The sequence below is a fragment of the Neodiprion pinetum genome, chromosome 4 (assembly GCF_021155775.2).
Source record: "Neodiprion pinetum isolate iyNeoPine1 chromosome 4, iyNeoPine1.2, whole genome shotgun sequence".
Taxonomy (NCBI): Eukaryota; Metazoa; Arthropoda; class Insecta; order Hymenoptera; family Diprionidae; genus Neodiprion; species Neodiprion pinetum.
This window is the reverse complement of record NC_060235.2, coordinates 7048346-7072605: the sequence shown is the minus strand read 5'-3', so window position 1 is coordinate 7072605 and position 24260 is coordinate 7048346. Positions and strand designations below refer to the sequence as shown.

At 36.8% G+C, this 24260-nt stretch overlaps 1 protein-coding gene across 9 annotated transcripts in view; it reads left to right on the top strand.

Annotated features, from left to right (window-relative positions):
• LOC124215857 (disintegrin and metalloproteinase domain-containing protein 10) overlaps positions 1–24260 on the top strand; it is a 350156-nt gene that overhangs the window by 173793 nt on the left and 152103 nt on the right. The window contains exons 1-2 of one of the 9 annotated variants that reach the window (XM_046619700.2): positions 5246–5391; positions 13820–14654. The exons of 2 other annotated variants lie outside the window; for them this stretch is intronic. In XM_046619700.2, coding sequence (XP_046475656.1) covers positions 14591–14654 — 64 coding nt within the window. In that variant the 5' untranslated portion in view covers positions 5246–5391; positions 13820–14590. Of the gene's footprint in view, positions 1–5245; positions 5649–8393; positions 8553–13819; positions 14655–24260 lie in introns of those variants that run through there. 6 more of the 9 variants (XM_046619695.2, XM_046619698.2, XM_046619694.2 and 3 more) reach the window with 6 other exon arrangements.

Genomic DNA, 24260 nt, shown 5'->3' with positions numbered 1-24260 from the left:
AACATCGCTCTTCAGCTCTATGTCTTACGTAATAACAGTATATTCGAGTAACTGTAAACTTAAGACTATAACGAGCGAAAGGCTTGAGTAACCGGTAATAACTTTTTGTGTGATTTCTTTTTTTTTTTTCTTTTTTCTTTTCTCTTTTTTCTTTCTTCTAATTAGGAGAAAAGTAACACCTCTTATTCAGCCTTTGCACCATATGACCGGATAATCAAAATCCACCCTTGAATCTCTGGTGTTTTTGTTTGTAACTTGAATCTCGTCCAGCACACTTTTGAATTTTTACTTATCATTCATCGTTATCGTTCTATATATCATACTTTTTACATAATGATCCTAACTTGTGATAAACTGAAATTATTACGACCGTTCCGTTCTAGATTATAATAATTGGTGGAGACAGTTTTGAAAAAATAAAACTATTTTCCTACTATTTATTTCTTCGTCCGATTCAGATTAAAGGTACGTGTGTTCTTTATTGGATCGAAATTCGAAGACGTATGATAATTTGTAAGTGAAAAAAAAAAAAAAAAAAATTCATAAAACAGGGAATTATTTCCAATTCCAAAACCGTCTAATAAATTATCATCGTACTTTGGCGCAGTAATATCGTAAATTTATTTTTCTACAAAGTAACTGAAACGATCAGCTCGCGCAGAGTTTATAATTTTGTAAAAACATTTTCCTCCAGAAAAATTGCAAAAAAGAACAAAGTGTAAAAATATACACGTATAATATGCATTGGCATGTTTCAGGAAACAATAATTTACGATTTTTAACCGTGGCATACCCTAAAATGTTTGTTTAGGTTAAAAGAAAATTTTTTTCAAAAGATAAGCGTTATGTGTTAGATTGCGCTTATTTCATATTTCGCTTATTTGATTTTTTTTTTTTTTTTCAATTTATGAAGAAACACGCTGTTGCACTTCAATTGTCATTACTTTCCTCATATTTATGTTCAAACCAAAGATTACGATCCGTAATACAACAATATATCAACCGGGAAATCTTGTGCTCTCCTAAATTAAAATTTCATATTAAATTACAACTATTTTACGAGATTGAATTAATAATGAAAAATTCATTAGATACACTTTTCAAACATCAACCAAAGACTCGATCTTAATAGTCACAATTACGTAAATTGATATTATGATTGACGCAAACGATAAAAAAAAAAAAAAAAAATAATAATAATAATAATAAAAATAATAAAATACTATTCACGATGCTTCATAAATTCAAAAAAATGCAAAAAAATAGTTAAAAATTCAACCGAGTGCGATGTTTTCCAGATAAAGTAAAACGCTCGTCTTTTGACAGAATCTTAATTTCATCCTGGACAAACTTTTCAGGGTTTCTCACGATCGAAAATAGCAAATTGTATCTTTCTGAAACACCGTATTGTACGTAAAAAAAAGAAAGAAAAAAAAAAAACACGTGCTTTGGTGAACCGTACCGTACTCTTTTCTTTCAATATAACATTTTTCGTATCGTCGTCTTCCGTTTTCTAACCCTTTGCAACCACACGAGTTGTAAAGCCAGACGAGAAACGTAACTCTGGGAATATTTATAGCCGGGCGAAAAGTGTCGAATCCCTTTTGGGGAATTATTTCGGCCCGAGGCTCTCTCTCTCTCTCTCTCTCTCTCTCTTTTTTTTTAAGAGCGGCGAGGTGCAAGGGCGCGGGTTAAGTTTTATCGCGTGTGACCCTTCCGCAGTCTGTTTACGCAGCCCGGCGACTAGCGGGCGGTCCCTTCGACCCTTCTCATTTTTGCGGATCGCTATTCCCGGCTACCCTCGTCGCCTTGCTGCCTACACACCCGACCAAGTTCCTTCGTTCGGAGTTTCGAGAGTTGCGTGAGCGTGTCTCGGGACACCGTATTCGGAAACGTTACGAATCATAAATCACAAATCACTTAGGTGGGGATTTCTTCTTGTTTTTTTTTTTTTTTTTTTTTTTTCTTTTTACTTTTCATTTTTTCAGTTTTCTTTTTCTTCTTTTTTTTTTTTTTTTGGCCACTCTTAAAAGCACGGATAAATCCCTGCCGTGATGTTGAACGGGCGAACGTGCCATTGAAAAAATTTTCAGAAAATCACGAAGCTTGTGCAATATTTTTAAGCCGCATAATTCTCCATCACGTCAAATTTCATTGTTTCATTTTATTTTCCTTGCAATTTACACAAAAAAAAAAATAAAAAAATTATAAAATCCCAACACGATTATATTTGAATAACTAACAATGAGTTAGACTGGGAGAAAATCGGTTCGTACTGTAGGAAAAAAGAAATTTTTGGTTGAATTTTTAATCGATACTATCTATGTTTCTTTCACGATGAAAATAGCGCGGTTGTTGAATAGAATTAGGTGAAGAAATTTCGAGAAAATTTCGTATTATTTCAAGTCAATATGGACCACAGAGAATTTTATTCCATCTAGTGAAAATTTACACGAATTTGAACAAGGGTGAAAATTTTTTTCATCAACTTCACTCGACTTGTTGAAAATTTTACACGAATGCATGTCAGCTCGTATGGAATTAAGAAAATTGTCAAATTTCGTAGGAAAAGCGGTAAAAATTTTTAACGGTTTAGTTTTATTAAACCTAAGTTATTTGTTTGGACATTCACATCGCGCGAGCAGTTAAAAATGCCAGCATTACAGCTTCGATAATTTTGCAATCTTACGCCAAGATAAATTTCTAGCTTAGAACTGAGTGAAATTTTTACTTATATCCAGGTTATTATACAAATTAATATCAAAGTGATGAAAAAAAAGTTAGACCTCTGAGTCAAAGCCGCGATCGAAAGGCGCGAAAAAGAAGCACTAAAAAAAAAACAAGTTGCGAATATTATAAAGTTAATAAATTTGAAATTTAAGTATTTCGACAGGCATGAGTTTTCGTTGGTTGGAAGATTTCCTATGCGATTGCATAAGTATCAAATTCGAAGCTGCAATCCGAGCAGAAAACTTGATCAACTAAAGTGAAATCTTCGAAAAACTTGCTTCTGAAGTGCGAAATTCTAGGATGATGAAATTACTGTTAACCGCAATCGATTACGATAAAATTCGCGAGGTAAATTCATTTGTGAGACAAAAAAAAAGAGAAAAGAAAAATGTCAATCCCGAGCTGAGATAGGCGTGTGTTTGGTTGTTCAAAAAAAAAAAAAGGATCAAAAGAGATTAGCAAGAATAAATCCTTCATCGGGATTTAAACTCGGAGCGTAAAATTCCCACGCTGTGAATTTTCCTTTTTTTTTCGCTGCAGACCTTTCGTTCCCGTTCAACTTTTTGAAACTAATGTCTGTTTTTTTTTCTCTTTCTTTCTTTTCTCTTTTTTTTTTAATCAAGTAATTGCTCGTGTCTACCTGCAAACTAAATGCACACCCATCCCTGTTCCGTGGGTTTAAGGTTTTCGTTTTTTACGAATAACTTACCGTCCGAATTGCTTACGATAATAGTAACAATGATTGCGCAAAATTAGCGATGACTGGAGAAGTGATTTTTCCGTATAACAGTGAATGAAAATGAAATATTATTATAGTCATGACTAGGTCAGGATGGTGGAATCTCCTATGTATGCGTATTATATGTTTATACGGTGTTTTTCAGGTTAACTTTGTAAACGGTTGATCATTACAATTTTTAATTTCATCAAGGATATCTCCTTAAATAGTACGAACCTTGAAAACCGTACCGGAAGAATTTTCAAATTCGTAAACACTCAAATCGATTTATGTGAAACGAGAAAAAACAAGCTTTCCGTTTGCGAAACAGAACATTTCCACACAAGATTCAAAGCGGAAGAGCATTTTTTCTAGTTTTAAAATTGTTTTCTCTCTCTTCATATTTGATCAAAATATATTTTTTCAAATTATTTTTTTAGTCCTGAGATTTAATTGTTTTTCTAAATCGTAAACACTAGAGATTTTTTTCAAATTAATTTTATTTGCAGTTAATGGAAAAAATAATTTTGAAATTGAAAAAGAAAAACCGTCCTTCGACTACGAATCTTGCGTGAAAATGTTCTATTTCGGAAACAAGACGTTTTTATTTTTTTCTTGTTTTATAAAAATCGGTTGCGGTGTCTTTGACATGGGTTTAAAAATTCATGGGGCGAAGACGAGTAATAGAAAAAAATTTGAAATCTTTTTTTTTGGAAGGTGTTCAGGGATCGTACAAAGAAGGAAAAAATTCTTGATGAAATTAAAAAATATTATGATGAACCGTTTACAAATTTGGCGTGAATAACCCCATACATTGATTTTAAAATTTGTATCCTCGTTGATGATCCTTGTGGGTATAGGAACGTAGCAGACAACCCGGGTCGGGTTTCAAGTTCCGAATTATTTGGTGACGAAACTTGAAAAGTAATGAAATCAAACTTTTGCGAAACGACAAAGTTTCGAATAGTCGTAAAATCGTCGGCTCAAAGTTCAGAAATTCAAGTTACGATAGAGCGAAGTTGCAAAAAGTAAGGATTCTGATCGAGTAAAATTCCGAAAATTAAAATATAATCTCACAGCGTAGTTTACTCAACGATAGGGTGTAAAGAAAAAAAAAAGAAAATGAGAAAAACCGAAAATCAAATCACCAGAATTACGAATCGAAAATTCAAAACAAAGAAAGATCAGAGTAGTGAAAAATCCACCAAGCCAGTAATTCACAGGATCGAAGATCTTGGATCATTCGGAATTCCGATGTTTCAGATTTTTGAATCACCTCATTTTCGGACTTTCGGAACTTTGACTCGTCGAATTTTATGCATGCCCTTTCTGAATTTACCACTTTTGAAACTTCGAGCGTGGGGTTTCGGAAGATTCGGAACTTGGATTTCTTTACTTTAAGTTTCACCATTAAAAAAATTTGAATCTTACGCTTTCGGAACTCTTGAAATTCGGAACATCAATCCCACCCCGACGACTCTGCACCGCCACTATTACTACCGCCATAAAAAAAAGGGCGCTGCGAAGGGGGTTGTAAAAAAATAAATCCCATTGTTTCATCTCGGTAAATTTAGTCCCCGAAAATAACGTCTTACCCAACCCCCTCGGGCAATAAGGTTAGGAAGAGCGCTTCGGCGTCGCGACGCGACGCGTCTCGTCGCGTGTCCCCGCTCCACACGTGCAACCCCCGGCTCTCCTCGTCGGGGGTGGATGGCGGTGGTGGGGTGACGGGGTGGCGGCGCCCCTACCGGAGGTTTGTTATCGTCGTACGTTGAGCAGTGCGCCGGGCGCGCTCCACCGGGCCAGTCGCCTTCCCGGATCGCGAATCGCCCTGAGCTTTCAAAGCCCGTCGAGTCGTCGAGCCGCGATGTTGTCGCCACGTGCCGAAACGCCACGCGACGCGACTGCTACGTCAGGAAGCTTTTGCCGATCCTGATTATTGGGTGAAAGTCGATTTTAAAACGTGAGACAGTCACGCTGCCCGGTATACAGTAATCAATAACAAAACTACCCGTCTCGAACAAGGATATTCAAATTTCGTTTACACGTGACTCGAAGCTTACGTGCTTGCGAAACTCACAAGTTTGCAACAAAAGCTGATTTTTTTTTTTTTTTATAATCGTCTTTTAAGATTCGAAACGTAGCTTTTGCCGACCTTCCGTAAAACTCTCTTGAAAACTATCGCAACGTTTGCACGTATGTATGTACATGGATTTTCGGTTGATATGGGAAAGATGTAGGAGGGTGGATTTTTCAGTTTGTCGAATTACGATGGAGAAAATTAAGCTCAGCGAATGAATCGTGTCGAAATGTTCGTTTCCGTTTTTTTTTTGGCTTCTTCCTGCGCGGTTGAGGTTTTTTGCTTTCACTTCATACTGTTATTTTTTTGGTTCGACTCGTTTCTCACGTGTAAAACGAAAGTCTTTGGATTCATTCGAATTGGTAGAAACGTCTCTTTATTTCAACGTGGTTTCGTTTTTGTTATATCTCGACGACATTTTTTTTTTTCTTTTTCTTTTATTCTTCAATCTCATATGATTTGAAATTTGTAACGATCAGATACTCGCAGGCAAATTAATCTTCTTCCGTTTCATCCTGCGACTATCTATCATCAGATGATTGATTCAGTCTTTGCTGTTTCTCCAATTACTCGAACATCACACGTGACTTTTGCACCCAGCGCTTAGGGAGAAAAAATAGGGAAAGCTTTGCTTTTGGATTTTGTGTCCATTATTCTCACCAGTCACGAACAAATCTTTCCCTAAACGGATGTGCGAAGTTTGAAAATCTCTAGGAGTGGCTGGCTATAAGTGGATGTCAGTCGAATAATCGAGGGATTCTTACACGTGTCGAATAACGTTGAAACATGAACCCAGAAATAAATTTTACAGAATTGTTCACAATACTTGTGCGCAGTGTCGATGAAATAACTTTTCTTTCATCCTTGCCAATAAAATTTATTGTTCGTCCGTTGGAATTACTCGAAATTATTTTATTAAACTTTTCCAATCGGTCGAATTCAGGTGGAATTCAACTCTGTTAAACTTCAAGTGATTATTCAAGTGGATCGATTAATTATTTCCTCGAGGATGTGAATTTATTTTATTTAGTTGTTGATGTTTTTTTTCTTTTTTTTTTTTATCGTTTTTACTTTCATTTTTCTTTCCATCGTCACGTGCGGAGGGTTTCAATATTCAATCCTGAATGTTGAGACGATAGAAAATTTTCCCTCTTGAGAGCTTCGTAATTAATATCTCTAATCGCGTGACTTGATGTAAAATTAAAAAAAAAAAATCAAGTTACAAGTAAATATGTTTTAATAACTGTTACAGTCGACAAATTTGATTCTCAGATCACGAGATTTTCCGGTGAAAATTTTCAGCACGTGCAAATTCGAATCGTGCGAAAAATGATGCAAGGAATTTTATCGGTCCTATTTCCTCCGACAGGGTGAAAGATTCTTAAATGTTTCTTTGTCGTTTATTTTCTTAAATTTCTTTTCTCTCTTACTTCGTCGTTGGTCTGCGATTTGTTCAACGATCCGGAATCAATTTTTTTCAGTGACGGATATTTCCGCTATCCTAAAAATTCGTCGATCCTTTCATACGTGTATAATTAGTAAGAATATTTCATCGCGTAGGAATCGGAGTCGTGAATAATGAATTATAGTGACTGAATTTAATCGAATGAAAACTTTTCGTCTTCTAATTTTCAAAATAGTCGCATTTTGCTATAATTAATCGAGAAAATGGTGCGTTTTTGTCACGCTTTTCACAACGGTATTGAAACGATTTGTTACGCCCGGCTCGAAACTCGTCCCCCGAAATCGCTTTATGCGGATTTGGTATGGTTGAAATCTGGTTCACGTGACACGTGTCGAACAAACAAACAAATTTATCGCGCTCCGAATGCTCGCGGTTCGGTCTCCTGTATCTCTGCACTACATCCATTTGTACCTACGTGTATATTTTGTATGTACGCGTTCTCGATTGACTCGTTGGAATTTCACACTATACAGCCAACCTTCCCTCGCGTAGCACGCGGCAGATGCCTGAAATGCCGATGTCGAATTTCTGGCGAGGCGAATTTTTCGTTGCTAAAAAATACAGCGATTCGATTGGTTTGAAGTTTCACAGAGCGATTTTCTGTATCCAAGTGTTTTTTTTTTTTTTTTTTTTTTTTCGACTCAAAATTACTGTCTTAATATTCGTACCCAAAGTAAAGGGAAAAGTAGGTGAAAGTGGTGAAAGTATCGTGAATCGGGGAGGTTCAACTCCCACGAAACATGTTTACTCGTATAATTCAATCCGTTTGAAGTAAAGAATTCAAATAATGGGTGAAGAAAATAATTGATCGATCGTTAATTAATTGTTTGAAAATTTTCAAAAAGTTAATAACTGATATCAGAATAATTAGCTACCGAAGAATCGGGTAAAAAATTCAAAAGCTTATGTAATCTTGAAATTGTCGTTGTTGACAAATAACTGTATTTCGATTATTTAACTGTGATAAAACGAGCCTGACAACAGAATTTAATTTGCATTGTATTTTCACACAGTCGGTTTCCTCAAACTTCAAAGAATCTCGACAGCAATTTCTTATCACAAAAAATGACGACAAGTATTTCTTTTTTCACTTTCTGTTTTTTGATCCTGAAGAATTTCCGTCAAAGGAGCTAAAATTCGTGTTTAATGATTGATTTTCGAAAACGATCAGGTTCCTTAAATTTACAAAATCACGACGAGAATTTCTAGTCATAAAAATTGGTAACAAGTGTTTCTTTTTTTTAGCTTTCTGTTTTTTGATCCAGAAGAATCTTCGTACAAGGGAGCGGCTAAAAATTTCTGTTCGATGATTAATTTTTTTTTGAAACTAGCACCACAGTTTTGCCAACCATGCAATGTCTAATTAAATCTGCGATGCAGGGCGAGTTTTGAATCGGTGTTTATCGCTCCGCCGGAAGGGTAAAGGGGGGGATGTTTTGCCGGGTGGCCGGCGAGAAGCGGCGCACGTGGTTTTGACAGGGTGTTTAAACAAAGTGGCATGTAGATGTGAATTCGCGGTGCCGATTTGCTTCGGTAGTCGTGTTAATTAATTCGCCTAGGTATTACAAACAGCCCCGCGCGTTCGGAGAGGAGAGAGAGAGAGAGAGAGAGAGAGAGGGAGAGAAAGTCTCCGGCGCATTGAAAAGCTCCGCAAATAGGTTTCCGCCCCTCCCTTCCCCGCCCTTTCACCCTTTACCTGCACCAAGTCGCCAGAGTTTCTAAACAAATTAATTATTGCACAACGGATTGTACGTACAAGTTATACGTACACCATCCTTTGAATGATATGGTAAATCGATACTTGGGTGTAATTATAATTGCAGCTTCGAATCTATTTTTCTTTCCTCCGTATTGTCGGAAAATGTGGATTATAAATTTTTGTAATATGGTTTTCTCGTCCGTGTAATATCGAACGTGTCTTTTTACCGATTCAGAGGTTTTGTTTCAAATAAGGTAATAAAACAGTCCACGGCTCGTAAAAAAAAGCAAACTCGTAATAATTACCATACCGCGTGCAAAGTTTTCCTCTCGAATTAATTACTTGTCAGGTTTTCACTCGTCTAGTTTCACACCTGCAAGTTTATCGTGCGATGGGAAAGTTTTGCGAAGGGGGAAAAATAAAAAAAATAAAAATTCCGCTTCTCGTACTATACGCGCGGTATGAAATAAAGTGTTTTTGCTTTTTTTTTTCAAACAATTCCGTTACCGCCGACTAAAACTAATCGGTGAAAAATTCGACAAAGTTTTGAATTTTGACTCCCCGATACGTACCGTCAAAAAGACGAAATAATTTAACACCACGATAACTAATATTTCTACGAACCGCGTAAGATATTTAGAAAAAAAAAAAAAAAGAAAAAAACAGGATTGAAATTAAGTCAACAGTACCTACAAGTTTCACCGTCTAAGGTATAATTACGAGGTGATTGTTCCTTCTCCTCCCTTTCCCCCGCCATCGTTTCCCGGCAACAAAATGTGCAAACTCATAATAAAGTCCGAGGTTCTTGGTACAACCAACGTGGCGTGAATGAGCATCGCAGTTGCTTGCTGGGTGTTGTATTTTATACGTATGTGCATGATCCAAAAGAAAAACAACGTTCATCGTCGCGATCCGAACTTCATTAACGTGCCGATCAATTTCTCATAAATATTCACGAAGCAATCCGTTGCTGAGACAAGGCTATATGTGTATATGTGTAGGAGAGAAGAAAAGAAAATGAGACTAGATGAAAGAAAAAAAGAAAAAAAGAAAAGAAAAAAAAGAGAGAAAAGCTTTCCTTTTCCCTCCGCGAATATACATTATGTATATGGTATACAACAGGCCACTTATCGATATTATCCACTGATTACGTACATACACACACACACCCACACACACACATATATATATACTATATATATGTATACTTTATCGAACGTGTAGCGTGAAGCCAGCTTTACGAGCTTTGACTACATCTTTACCGTATACTTAGACATGAATATAATGTTCTCTAGCCATCGAGTCGCAGGTAAAGGTTCGATTACGGGTTTATTATTATACATGTGTTTGGTTATGGATGTACCATATGTGTACATTATGGTGTGCGCGTGTTTTCCTCGGTAATTTCTCGTCTATCGTTTCCTAGCCATTGTTTATTCCATTTTGTGTCCGTATTATTGTTTCATAAGCGACCGCGGTATACCGTCATGAAAAATGAATCGATTTGTCCCGGGGGCGAAAGGTATATACCAAAAAAATAAATAAATAAATAAATAAATAAATAAAAAAGAAAGAGTTCAACCGTCGTCGTCGTCGGCGAGCAATCTCACTAATCGAATCCCGTACCGAACAATATTTGTTTGATATAAACTTTTACATTTACGATTTGATTCGATGAAATGTTGTTTTTTTTTTTTTTTTTTGCCAACTTTGTTAGGTTCGCGTTTTTCTTTTTGTGTGTGTGCGTGTGTGCTTATATTTTTATTATAGAATAATGAATGTTGGCTGATGATAAAAAATATTGAAGTTGGACTGTTAGTGGGGAAAAAAGTTGGTTCGATTAATGTTATTTATGATACTTGAATTATTCGAGTAGTTTCCAGTACAGTTATTGATATTGTAGATATATTTTGAAATTGTTGGAATGTTCATTACTAAGTAAACAGATGAAGAGCGAAATATGTTTGACAAAAAAAAAAAAAATATGTTTCAAAATTATATTCTCGCAGGAACGTGAACAAGATTTTTTACCCTCTACGAGTTGAAAATATTAAACAGATGAAATTGACAATTATAGAATGACTACTACAATCCAAATTGCGGTGTAAAATTATTTTCGGTGGATTGGTGAATGATTTATTGAAATTTTTTTAATGAGAAAAAAAAAAAAATGATTCATTTCACGCGTACTCGAAGTTTGAAACGATTTGTAATCTTGAAAATTACTAACGATCGATGATCGATGCAATGATATTTAAAGGCATAATTTTGTCACTCGGTAATTTGAAATCTAACGCAGGAACTTGGTAATGAAAATTTGAGGATTGGATATTGAAAGCTGAGGTTGAACCTGCACGATTTTCTATCATTCATGGCTGTATCAGGTGCTCGTCAGTCGTGGAAACCCGTTGCACGTGTTATTATGGGGGGGGGGGAAAGTCGATCGAGGGAAGTCACAGCCTGTTGCAATATTAAATTCGATTCTCCCCTATTCCTCTACCTCCCTTCAGTACCGGCGGTTGCGAAACGAGGAACTCATTCAATTATTGACATATTGAAGAGCGGCAAAGAGAGGAGTTCCGGGGCAGGCTAAATGCGGACGTCAATTCGCAGTCGCTACTCGTTCGTCCTCCCTCTCCAACCCCTATCACACCCCTTGCACCCCTCCAGTTACTGCAGTTTGTGGTTCTTGACGCAAAATCAGGGGCATCAATCCCCTTCGGCTATCGGCTCATCCCAAATTCCCCATCCATCGATCTGACGTTCGAAAAAATACGACGGTGCTGTTTTTATTATTATTGTATCAAGGTTGTTGGATAGCAATAAATCCGCGATGGGGTTTGATTATCAATGAAATTTTACCGTGTATTTACGAAAGTTATTTTTTCTTTGCGTCGTTTTTTTTTTTTTTTTTCGCTAAACCACTTTGCAATTTTTTTTTTTTTTTTTTTCACTCGAAAGAATTTTGGCATATCATATCACTTGTAATACGTGTACGTCTGAGTGAAATTTTTACTTCCGGTTACCGCTCGGTCCTTGATTATTTTCATTTTTTAACACGATCGAAAAATGTAGTTCTAGGTAGAAAATGAAAATTAGTTTTCTAACTGTTACCGGAAAGTCTGGTATCCGTTACTGTTCTTTGTCATTGCGATCGCTGTTGCTATATTTTCTTGCAACTGTTGCGAAAATTTAACGCTTATTATTGAGAGCCAAAAAAACTCGTTTCAATTCATACATTTTAACTTTAATTCGTTGCAATAATATCAACGAAGTAAAAATTCTTTTCCCTTCTTTTCATTTTGTAGCCTCGTTAGTCGAGGTTAGTTTAGTTCATTAAACGTTCAACTGACCTGATAAAAATTCGTATGACTTACAAATTAATTTGCTACCGAGCTGCAAGCAAATTAATCAAGAAGAAAAATATCTGGTCGTTTTCACTTTTTTTTTCAAGACAATTCCCAGTATAATTTTGACGTAAAAAAAAAAAAAAAAAAAAAAATCACAATCCTTTCATCGTAACAAGAATTCTGAACAAAATGATTTCCATCCTTACAAAAAGTTACTCAATTGTTTAACAATGTCTTTCAAAAGTCTTACGTAAATCATATATTCCGAAATTCAATGGCTTGATATTAACCAGAAATTTGAATAAATCTCCAGGACCAAAATTATGTCAAAAAAAAAAAAAAAAAAAAACGAAGCAAAAATTAAAATCTGTTCAATTTTTCTAAATTACCGAAAACGAAGCCGGAGGGTAAAAATTTTGAAAAACGTCTAGACCACCGAGGTTTGCGGAGAGGTCTATTAGTGTGGTAATAAGAAGCTCTTTCACATGTGGATCGAATTACGCGAGGAGAACAAGACAGCCTTAACGAAGCATTTGAAGTCTCTCTTTTTCTCACACTCTCCGTATCTCTCTCTCTCTCTCGCTCTCTCTCTGTATACGTAAGTAATTAGAGTTTCGAGATGACCGGCAGGAAGCCGAGGGCCGCGTATAAAGTTAGTGGCAATAACTCGGCTCGGTTGGTCGGCATGTGGAGAACGAAGAGACGAACGAGCCACGTACAACCACCACCTCGAACTTCTGTTCCCGGTGTTCCGGAAAACCCTCTCTCTTTCTCTCTCTCCATCTCTCTCTCTCTCTCTCCATTTCTCTCCTTCTCGCTCGTTTTCCCGCCCCGCTTTCGAAAGCTTCTATCGTGCGTTCAAACAACGAACAGAGCTTAAACAACTTGCGAACGTTTAACTTTCCACCCTTATTACTAATTGCGTAACGCTCTGCGTTATCCCACCCCTCTCCCCCCCCCCCCCCCTCTCTCTCTCTCTCTCTCTCTCTATTCTCCACTTAGACATGTACTATTTTCCTCGCACGGTTCGATTGTTACATACTGTACAGAATTATACCCCGCGTTTTATCTCGGTATATTTTTCAACTCGTTGTATAATAATTTTTTTTTTATTTATTTATTAATTTTTTTTTTTGATGTGGTTTAGATTCAAACAATCCTCTCGTTGACAGGCATCAGACTTTTACAAAGTCTGCCGAGCGTTGTTCGGTATGGTGGAAAAATTATTGAAACAGAGGAATGATAGAACCGTAATGTTTGATTTAAATTGAAATTGAAATGATCATGATTGAAATTAATTTTATTGCGAAACAAATACGGTGAAAACTGTGAATTTTATTTTGAAGAAAAACAAATCAGATTACCGTGCCTTCTTTTCGAAACCCATCAAATCATATTTTTATGCCAATTTCTATGCATCGGAGTTCACTTCGATCAACGAAAAGGATCTTGTGTATAAATTGCGCGAACGTTGCGGAAATTAACCTGACGTGACGTCGAAAATTGATTTTACAGAAAAAAAATGAACTGTATATTTGAAATCCGACGAAGTGAAAAGTTTTTTTGTTTAGAAAGTAATACAGTAATGTTGCTAATTTTTAATTGGCCTGAAGGAAAAAAACTCTGAACTTGGGTTTAAATTCGTACCCTCAATTCTTTCACTATGGGAATTTACACCCAACTTGGTTTCTTTTTTTCCACGAGGGTGACTCGACTTCGAACTTTTATAGTTCAGAATTTCAGCTTCACGTTCTAATTGAGGACGTTTTCTGTTCAGACCCTAAACAAATTTCATACGAAATTGAATCAGGTAGTAGCGTTTAAGTAACGAAACATTGTTTAATGGATCCCGAAAAATTCTTAAGTCGCAAAATAACGATCAAAATTGCGAACTTCAACCAGAGAGGTTCGATATAAAAACTGAATAACAGTAACAACGAAATTGATGTTATTACCTCTGGAACAAATTCCTAGAAGTGTCTGTAATAATTATCGCCTGTGAATTTAAACGGTTTAAACAATTCGAAATCAAAACGGTTATAACGCCGGTGTGAGAGAGTGATTAAAAAAAAAAGAAAAAAAGAAGACACGCGTAAAGACTTTCAGAGACGTGAAACGCGCGGAAGTGCAAGTGAAGAAAATCGCTTTTAATCTCGCGGCTGGAACCGATGATCGACGATTTATGACAGAGAGTGTAATTATGTCTTCGTTGCTTCGGGAAATGTGCAAAGGACGATTCAAATACGTACGATAATCGTCAACTGCAGCCGACGCTCTTGTGCAACTCGTTTTCAAAGCTCTCTTTTTTCCGGTTATATTTTTGAGCCGCTAAGCCGTGACCCGCAACTCTCGCCCCTACGGCACCGGGACGGAGGTGGAGGGCTGATAACCCCGCGAAATCCCGATATCACGTGCCGAGTGCGAGTCAATTCGCCACTCGGAGGTGAAAGAGAACCAAAACCGGAACGAGAAGGGGGGAGGGGTAAGGGGGAGGAGAGGGAGGAGAGGGAGGAAAGTTCCAGTTCGGCCGACGTTGACGGGGTTGAAAATGTTTCCCGTACTTTTGGCGTGTCTCTGCCTCGCTGCCGCCACTCCGATACCGCAGCTCAATGGTAAGTCACGCTGCGACCGCAAGCCGAGAAGAAATTTCATTCGTTTCAGTTATTTGTAGGAAAGTTTCAGTGAAATCGGGTGGATCGTCGGAGTAACGCGTCGGAGTATAAATTCTGAATTTGAAAAGTTGCCGAAGCGCGAAATTCAGCATTTTTTGGCGATGAAACTTGGAGCAAAGAAATCGTGCCTGTTCTGACGAAAATGAAAGCTTTGAATGGTTCGAAATTCATTGCTCAAAGTTCCGAAAGCGCAAAAGATCCGATACGGCGTAACTCCGACAAGTCAAAGTTCCAAAAGTGGGAAAATGTGAGAGAATTTTTAAGACAGATTGCAAGTGATCAAAGATTTTCAAATCTGTGAATTTCTGGCTTGGTGAAACTTCACAGCGTTGTGTTTTCGTATTTTTTTTTTTTGTAAATTTTTGATATTTTTATGTTCGGAATTGAGGTGATTCTGATTTCCGGTTTTTCTCATTTTTTACATCTACTCGTTGAGTGAACTAAGCTGTGTGAGGATATTTTAATATTCGGAATTTTACTCTATCGAAACTTTGTTTTTTCGAATTTCGCTTCATCGTAACTTGAATTATCGGAATGTTGGTTTTCGGAACTTTGAGACGTCGGCGTTCCGCCCATTCGAATCTTTCTTGTCTCGTAAAGGTTTGATTCCTTCACTTCAAGCTTCGCCGCCAAACATTCGGAATTTGGCGCTTTTGGAACTGTTTCAAATTTGGAATTTCAACGGGACAATTGTTTGTTTTTGCTCCTCGCTTGTAAAAAGTACGAAATTTCAACGTTCCGGATAAGCGTGAAAATTCACAGTTAGTATATTGTATTCACACCAGCTATATCACCATATCTATCGAATTTAAGATGTCACTATTGAAATTGCAATAAAAAATTAGATGAAATTATTACTTTTTTTTTTATTTTTCAAATAGAAGCTACACGATTTTTTTTATCAAATATTATATTTCTTTTTACTCATTATCAGATTAATGATTACTGAGGCAGAAAAAATTAGAGCTTCTTAAGACAGATTGAAACCTAAGATTAGACTTTTGTCAGACCGAGTAAAATTAATGGCTTTCATGTAACGTATGCGACATTTAATGGGTCCCATTTTACGAAGTGTAGGTTAATGGAAGGAAACGACATTTCTTAGGTTCAATTATTTATGTTTTTTAACCAAAAATTATTCGGCCTAGTAATTTTTCAGTGATTTTCTGGTAGCCAGATAAGTAAAGCTTACGATCGTAATTAATAAAAAAAAGTATACCGTTTAAATTATCTGTTTTATTGACAATTTTCTTTAGTAGGCTCCCATTTCTGTCTATCTGTTCTCGGTTTAGTCTATGCTCAACATTTTTTTACTCCAATTAAGGCCTCAATGTAGATTTATCGTTGTAATAACATGAAATCGTTACGACGACGGTTGCGCAAGTAAATATAGTACGGATAAACGGCTGACTATGATAAGAAAAAAGATTTTCCGATAAGAGCTGTTGATCACGGACTAGTTTATATTACGTACCCAAAACTGTAATTTACAATTATGGTGAGAAACAAAAATAGTCAAGTACCTCGTGACAACCGCAACTGGAAATTTCTCTCGGTGAATAATTTCAATGGGGATGAAATTATTAGGAACGAAACGCTGAATCGTAAAATCACGATTTTGCAACTTTTTTAATGGCTTCGAATGAGTTGAGTTTTCAAAACTGGTTGCAGCATGATTTTGCTTCAATATACGGTTCTTACTCAGTAAGGATGGCCAAAAATAATCGATTTTACATTTCATCGATTACTTTTTCCCGGTTAATCGAGTGTAATCGATTGTTTTTTAAAATCGAATAATCGATTACTTTTAGCTAAATAGCCATTGGTAATTCACTGGATCTTCGACAATTCTAAAATTACGAAATAATGATTTATCCTGAAAATGCATCCGTCATAAATTTACTCCTAACGCCGGAAGAATTTCAATTTGTTTTCAAAATTTTACCCACTAAAACTGATGGGATTATGCAGAATCAAACATTCGATTGGTCTTCTGATCTGGTCATTTTCAGAATGGATCATGTTCAATTTTGATAAATCTTTTCTTACGGGAATGCCAAATCATCGGTGACATCTAGTAGGAATCCAGTTAACGAATTATTTTCTCTATTTTACGAATCGATTTTTTACTTATCATCCAGGCAAACAAGCAGGAAAAATAATCGAATTTCTTGCCGATTCCGCGGCACTTCCGAAGTTAAAAATCTCGGGCTAATAAATTCTCGTTTTCGCGAATAACTCACGAACGGCTATTCACCGATTCTGGTCAGAATTTTATCAGTTATAAATCACAAAGAAATTCGTTGATCGAGACCAAGATCATCGAAGTTCGTTCAATCGTTCTTGAGATATCGTCGGATGAAAAATCGATCGTACCGATATGCCAAGCCGTTATTACAGGTATAATTTCCTACGCACGTAAGAATGAAAAGAAGGATATTTTGAGAACGAATAACCGAATTTCGATGATTGTCTGAGGGGGTTGAATCGAATAAAAATTCGACTCTACATTGTCGCTGTTAATATAACAGCTTCCGTTTTTATCTAGAAGTGCAGGTATTTGAAATAATCGGAAATATTCTTATCAACTCACGATCGGATGGTGAATTTATTTTTTTTTTAAAGTGGAGTATTCGTCACCCTAACAAAATCGCTTCACTTACCTAACGTGGGAAATTATTTCCAGCATCCGGTAATTCAGAGGGAGAATGCCGTTCTAACCAACCCTCACCTATCGCTTTACCGATTTTTATCATTTTACGCTTTTCTGACTACGCTGCGTGCTGCGGATTATTATTTTTCCATTCTTTGCTAGCACGCATGGCTTCTTTCTGTATTTTTTTTTTTTTTTTTCTTTTTTTTTTGTTCAATGCAGTTTTCACCCCAGCCTGTCTCTTTTATCTTTTATCAACCGTCGAACGACCCTCGGAAAAGCGATTTCATTGTGCCGTGTATAAAGTATTTACGGGGCCGAAACCGAAAGGGGGTGAACGTGGTGGGGGAGAAAATCTCGACAGATTACGGGATTCCGCAACTTTTGGCAACGCGTTCCAACCTCCTGCCCCACTTTTGTTCTCTCTGAAATCCCATCCGCGATTTAACCGTTCTTCTTTGATGCGGTATGTGCCGAGGAAATATACGATTCCAACTCGCGCTCTATGCAAATTCCCCTTCAACTCTTCACGATCCGTCAATTCGATTCTCGTATCGCTGGTCCCGCGTTGTAATTTAGAAAGCCGAAAAAAATTGAAAGAATAAAATTATTATTCGAATTGATAAAAATTAAAAATCCCTCCATACACTTGGAGAAATTTTTAGTTACGGTTACCGCTCAGTTCTTAACTATTTTCATTTTTTTTTACCACAATCGAAAAATACAGTTCTGCGTAGAAAATGAAAATTAGTTTTCTCGCTGTTACCGGAAAGTCTAGCATCCGTTACTATTCTTTCTCATTACGATCGCTGTTACTGTATTTTCTTGCAACTGTTGCGAAAATTTAATGCTCGTGCAACGATAAATTGAAGTTAAAGCCTTGTTCAACTAAAAGAGTAGAGTAAACCTCACAAGCTGATTTTGCGTTGCAATAACCAAAAAAGGATCGACAATAGCGCAAAATGGTTACGCTTACATCGTTTTACTCAATTTTTCTAGTTGCCATAAAAAATGAAATTTTTCTCAGTGTGCTTCGATAAAACATAAAGAAATTAACAAAACGGAAAAATTAATTAGCACTAAATCGAGTCAGGATATTTTAATTTTCTCAAGACTCAAGTTTTTCACTTATTTGAAATTTCGATTTCAATCCACCAGATTTTGTACTTTAATTTTACTAAAATTGTATAAATTTGAATATCTCTACCTCTGAACTGAATTTAATCGTTTCGATCGCCACTCATTGTTGTTAGGTCCGTTTAAATATTTCGAATTTAAAACGATTCAATTATCACCGAATATTGGTGAAAAAAACGTCAATACTCAAATTGATGAGGTCGAAGGGGGGTGGGGGGTGGGCTCTTGGCTAAGGAAGAATCGTGTATATTGAACGAAACTCGAAGATTAACGAGGGGAAATTCCTAGTTTATTTTTATCCTGCGTTTTATATTCACCGAAAATAATAAAATGCACCGTTTGCGGAGGGGTAAAAATGGGGATTCAGGGGGCGAACACAGACCTTGGCACAGCGGTCGTTCATTCGCTTCAGTTTTCAATCGCGAAGGAAGCAGTTTCCACTGGTCCGTGACGTTTGTATTCTCATATCACAGACTCGAAGCTCCGTGGCTGAACTTTTTCGATATCACTGTCGGCAACTTTTTTCATTTACAGGAAAAACTTTTTCCCGTCCCCGTCCCGCCGAAAATGAACTCTCATAATATACGTATACCACATGAAATGGGATGAGACCGCACAAAATATTATATAATATTGTGAAAAATAAAAATAAAAAATTCCACCTGCGTACGTTCAACAATCTTTAACGCTGATAGTGTTTCGGAAACTTTTCATTTCTCGCTATATTATTTTATCACGTATCTCGCTTCAAGAGAACCTCTTCGTGACTTTTATTTTATTCACTTCTAAACACTATCGTAAAATGGAATGTCCATTGCAGTTGTAATCGCGAAAAACTTTGCTTCGTGAAAAACGATTTCTATCAATTTTTTCGTTTTCTTTTCTCTCTTTATAAAATTAGACTCTCGGAAAGGATTCACAATCGTCTCAGTAGTTTTCCACGAATTTTTCGAAAATTTGTCACACGTTCTTTCTTTTATAATTTATCATAATTCATCGTTTTTACTTTTATTTCGATAGTATATTTCATTCTGAAATGCTCTACTTTACTGTTTGAATCGTATTTTTTTTTTTTCTAAATTTATTTCCATCTCTTTCTCAAAATCGTTCACCATTTTGATATTTTTACGTACGACAATTTTCTCAGAACTCGACTATTTCAATATCTACCTAATTGAACCGAGCCATTAAAAACTGTGAATGTGATCATTCAGATAGTTTCTCTTCAAGACGTTTATGATTTTCGATCTTTTGAAATATTGTCGATCTATTCTCAAGGATCGTTGAATTTTGCTCTCTAGTAAGTTTTTCCGTCTGAAGGACGCAATTCTTTTCCCGAACTTGCCGCCGTGAAATAAACGAACGAACAATCGAGAGCCCTGGAATCCAGACTTATATTGTTCGTCGATGTTCACTTCAATTTAAATCTTTCGGGTCGAAGAGTTTGGGCATGGCGGCTGGTGAATTTATTTTTATTACAACTGCCTGATCCCTGCTCTTGGGTGGCTGCATGCGATGGCAACAGAAAAAGAACTTGTATGAAAAAAAAAAAAAAAAAAAAAAAAAACAAACGGGGGAACAAGAAAGAGATTGAATATTTGATGTATATACACAGGATATTTTTGAGTAAACGCCGCAGTATATTGGGTTGCCTACCATCAAAGGGCACAAATATCGGTAAGACAGACCTACCGACGCGAGCACTTCGTTACCTACCGAGTTATCGGTAGATAACTCGGTAGGTCTGTATTAACGATATTTGTGCCCCTCAATGGTAGGCAACTTCAATTCGGAAACATCCCGTATTACGCAGCTGGAAATCGCACGTTTGTTCATACAATTTTCCTAGAATAGTAATTCCGAGTGGATGAATATAACGTGTAGGTACCTGTAATTGCGAGTAAATATGATGCTGGTAAATCGCAAGCCGTAAGTTGTAATTTTACTGTTTCGCATGAGGGTGGTAAAACCGCGGTAAAATCGTTGCTGAATTACGCTGATGCGCGCACTGCACGCGGATTTAGCATCAAGCAACTTTGTATGAAGAGATGAATGAATTTGCGAGAACTGCTGCTGCTGCTGCAGCTGCTGCAGCTGCTGCTGTCGGGGATGTTTATTCAAATTTTCTTTTGCCAACTGGCAAGCAATCAAGTCTAGATTTTTCCGCGAATGAACGAGACGAGGATTCTGCGCCACAACGGGGATTCGTTACGTAGTTTTTCTGCCTCTTTTATTCATTTTGTTCCTGTTTTTATTTCTCTTCTATTTTCGTTTTATTATTTTATCATGTTTTCTTTTTAAAATTTTTTTTTTTTTTTTCTTTCCTTCCTTCTCATCGCCCCTCCATTCTGTAATTGAATTTCGCGACCTTACGAATGAAATTAATGAGAAGCGAAACGCAATTTTCCAACAAATCAGAGAGGTATTCTTTATCAATAATTTTCCAACGGATACGTATATTTATATAATGTGCATATTATACACGCGAATTTCATTGCAGACGCTATGAACACAAGCGAGAAAAATATGTTTTCTTCTTTCTTGCGGTGTGTTGTTATTATATTTCTTATATTTCTTATATTTCAGATTCTTTCATATTTTATTATATCGTTTTATGTTTAGCCGGATGGAGATACGTGTGCACAGGTGCCGTTTTATAATCCTCATATAAATATGAGTGGGCAAAATCGTTGATACAAATATTTACAATACCGCAACAAGATGGTGAAACTGCGTAAATCAATTTTTTTCCTCAAATCACTGAAGAAAAATTTCTTTGATAATTGGGCTTGTCAGGTACCGAATGAAAATCTACGATCTACAATAGTTGTAGTTATGAATTTATGGATCAACGAAAAATCCGTTGTTGTTATCCAAAGTTTATATTGAATGTTTTACAAAGGATTAATTGACGAACAAAATTATGTGCCTGAAATTGAAGGAGGAAAATCTGTAGTGAGATGCAGACTTTCTGAAATTGTTAACGACTGAGCTTTCCTGATGAAAAGTGATAAATTGTTAAATTTGTTTATTTTTTTCTCTGAGAAATGCAACTGGTTTTTAAAGTATAGAAAAACTTTGTATCTGAGGTATATCGAAAGCTCGTTTTGAAGTTTGTTTTTTAAAGAATTTATCCGGGATTGAGCAAAATTTTCGAAAGCACTAATTTTTTTTTTTTACTCTCATATCGTTACGTTGATTCTGGACCAGGGGAAAGTCAGAAAATTATTCGTATGTCAGGTTTACACGTGTAAACACACAACGCGCGATTGAGGGGTCGAGTTTGGAAAGCCCTTCGCGAAATTTCGCGCAAGCGTGCTTAAAGCAAAAGTTACACAAGACTCGACTCGTTCAACATCGCTAATTACAGGCGGTGTTTCGATATTTGCTGTTTACACCGAGAGTCGATACCTATTCAAACATCGAGGAACTCGTTATACAAGAATACAGAAATTCACCCGGTTACGCAAACTAACCTCGACGAGCCAACGTAACTTGCAAATTGACCGTTTTTGAGCCCAATTCTCACAGGAATGAATGAAAATGCGGATGTACGAAAATATGGTTAAAATTTGTCGAATGCAAAGTTTTGTACAGATATTGTAAAAGAATTTTTTTTAATTGTTAATTTCTTCCTCGTACATAATATTCGTTGTCTCTTTGCGAAAAACTTGACTGCGTTAAAGTTGAATTATTAACAAATTTCGGCTTTCATTTTGCGCATTTCCTTAATTTACTTTACCGTTTCAATGGTTCATTTCTCCGACGCTTCGGTTATAAATATCCAAGCGTCACAACGTAAGCGAAAATTGTTGCCGTTCGAGAATAAGGAAAAGGAATAATGAACTTCTGAGTATTTGAATGGGCGTTTCCATCCGTCGAGTCTCCGCCGCGGGATAAAATATTGGCGAGGTAAAGTTGGACGAAGGTAAACTTACCGAGGGGGGTCGTTTTTCTCTTTCAACGCTTTTAGATTCGAGAATATTTCACCTTCACCAGGCGGTGTGTAATAAACCGATGGCTCAGCGACACCGAGTGGATAAGCCAAAATGACAAATATCTACATTTGACTTCCACGCGGCGCTGGCTGAGCCGCAGATATAGAGAAAGGAGATAAGACAGAACGGTCTAGTCGTAACGAGAACACGCGAGTTTATTTGTCTTGCCTACCATTTCACCTGACATTTGATATTCTCCACGCCACCAGCCCCTCTTACACGTAACGCGCAACGCAACCACCCACCATATTAATTTCCATAATATTACTACACTCAGCCTGTATACCCGGTATTACATGTACCTACTTTACCCTCTAATATAACCTCTCGCGCCACCGCTGCAGTTCTGATCTCGGATATAAAAGCTGCGAATAATATTATTATCCTCAGTGCAGCACATAAATATTCGCAAACTTTACATATTCCTATTACACCTGGCATGTTCACCTTGCAGACTAAAACCTGTCCTTCTTCTCTCCCGTGAAGATACATTTTCTACTCCAGATGCATATGCATCGCTTATAGAAATATTGCCTGCCTTACCTCCGTTGAAGGTCATCGAAGGAAGATCAGGGACTGGTTAACACACTTTGCGGAAACGAATTATTTTTTCGCTTAGTTCAAGTAATTCGTTATTATAAACCGTGAAATTTACCGCTGTTTAATTTTTCGGTAGGACTTGGTGGATGTTTTTTTTTTTGTTTTATACTTATATTTTTTAATAAAGTAGTCCGAGTGTTGAAAGCTAGGGAATATTGGAAAAGCTCATTTTTGACATCATTGATTCGGTTGAAAAAAAAAAAAATTCACATCAGCGTGATCGTGTATCAACAATATTCCATTCGTTTCGTCATTGGATGAACTATTTCAAACGAAATTGATAGTTTTGATACGTCAGTGATAATTATTATTGCTTTAGCCATTGCAATTAAAATCGAGCTTTTAACTTATTTGCAGTGTAGAGAAAATGAGATATTTGTCCTACTTTCATATGTCAGAGAAAAATTTCATCAGATTCATTTGATGACAAAATTAAATCGTCATAAAGCAAAAGTGACGACTTGGCTTAGCAAAAATTTCTGAATTTGATATTGAGTTTTGGAAAAATATATAATCTGAAGCTGAAACTACACAACGCCTGAACAGATATTCTCAGTCGGCTACGATATTATTTGGAAAATGTATGAAAAAATATTTCAAATGTTGAAATTTTTTCCATCAAATTACCACCGTTCCGAAGTTAGTTCTTGACTCGAATTTTCCTCGCAACAGGATCGTTAAAATAGACGCGATTCCGCCGTGTAGTTTGATGTAATTTGGTGACTGCGGTGGGATCAAAGTTTCAATAATTACGATACGACCAGTTACGTTCTGACGAGAGAGGAGACCTGACATCTCGGCTTTCGGGGTGCAAAATTTCTCCTCTACGCTCGCTTTTCACTCTTCGGTTCGTTCCACTCGCGAGGGAACATATCGTGGATCCCAAACGTCTGCCGTGCCTCGATAAGGGGATCCGGTGTAATAAAGGCTTACCACCTGCACGTGTGCGAGGGCAAGCCCTTGGTTTTAACGAGGCCGCGGGACTGTCATTAGAAAGGCTCTTTATTCCTCGTACGTACTTTATTCTTTGACGTTTTATCACACCCTTGCGGATTTCCGGGTTGATCTGCCAATTAAAAAATCGTTTTGAATCGGGGAAATTCCGAATTCTACTTTTCCCGCTGCGCCGCTTTATCGGGAATTGGTGTAGTCAACTCA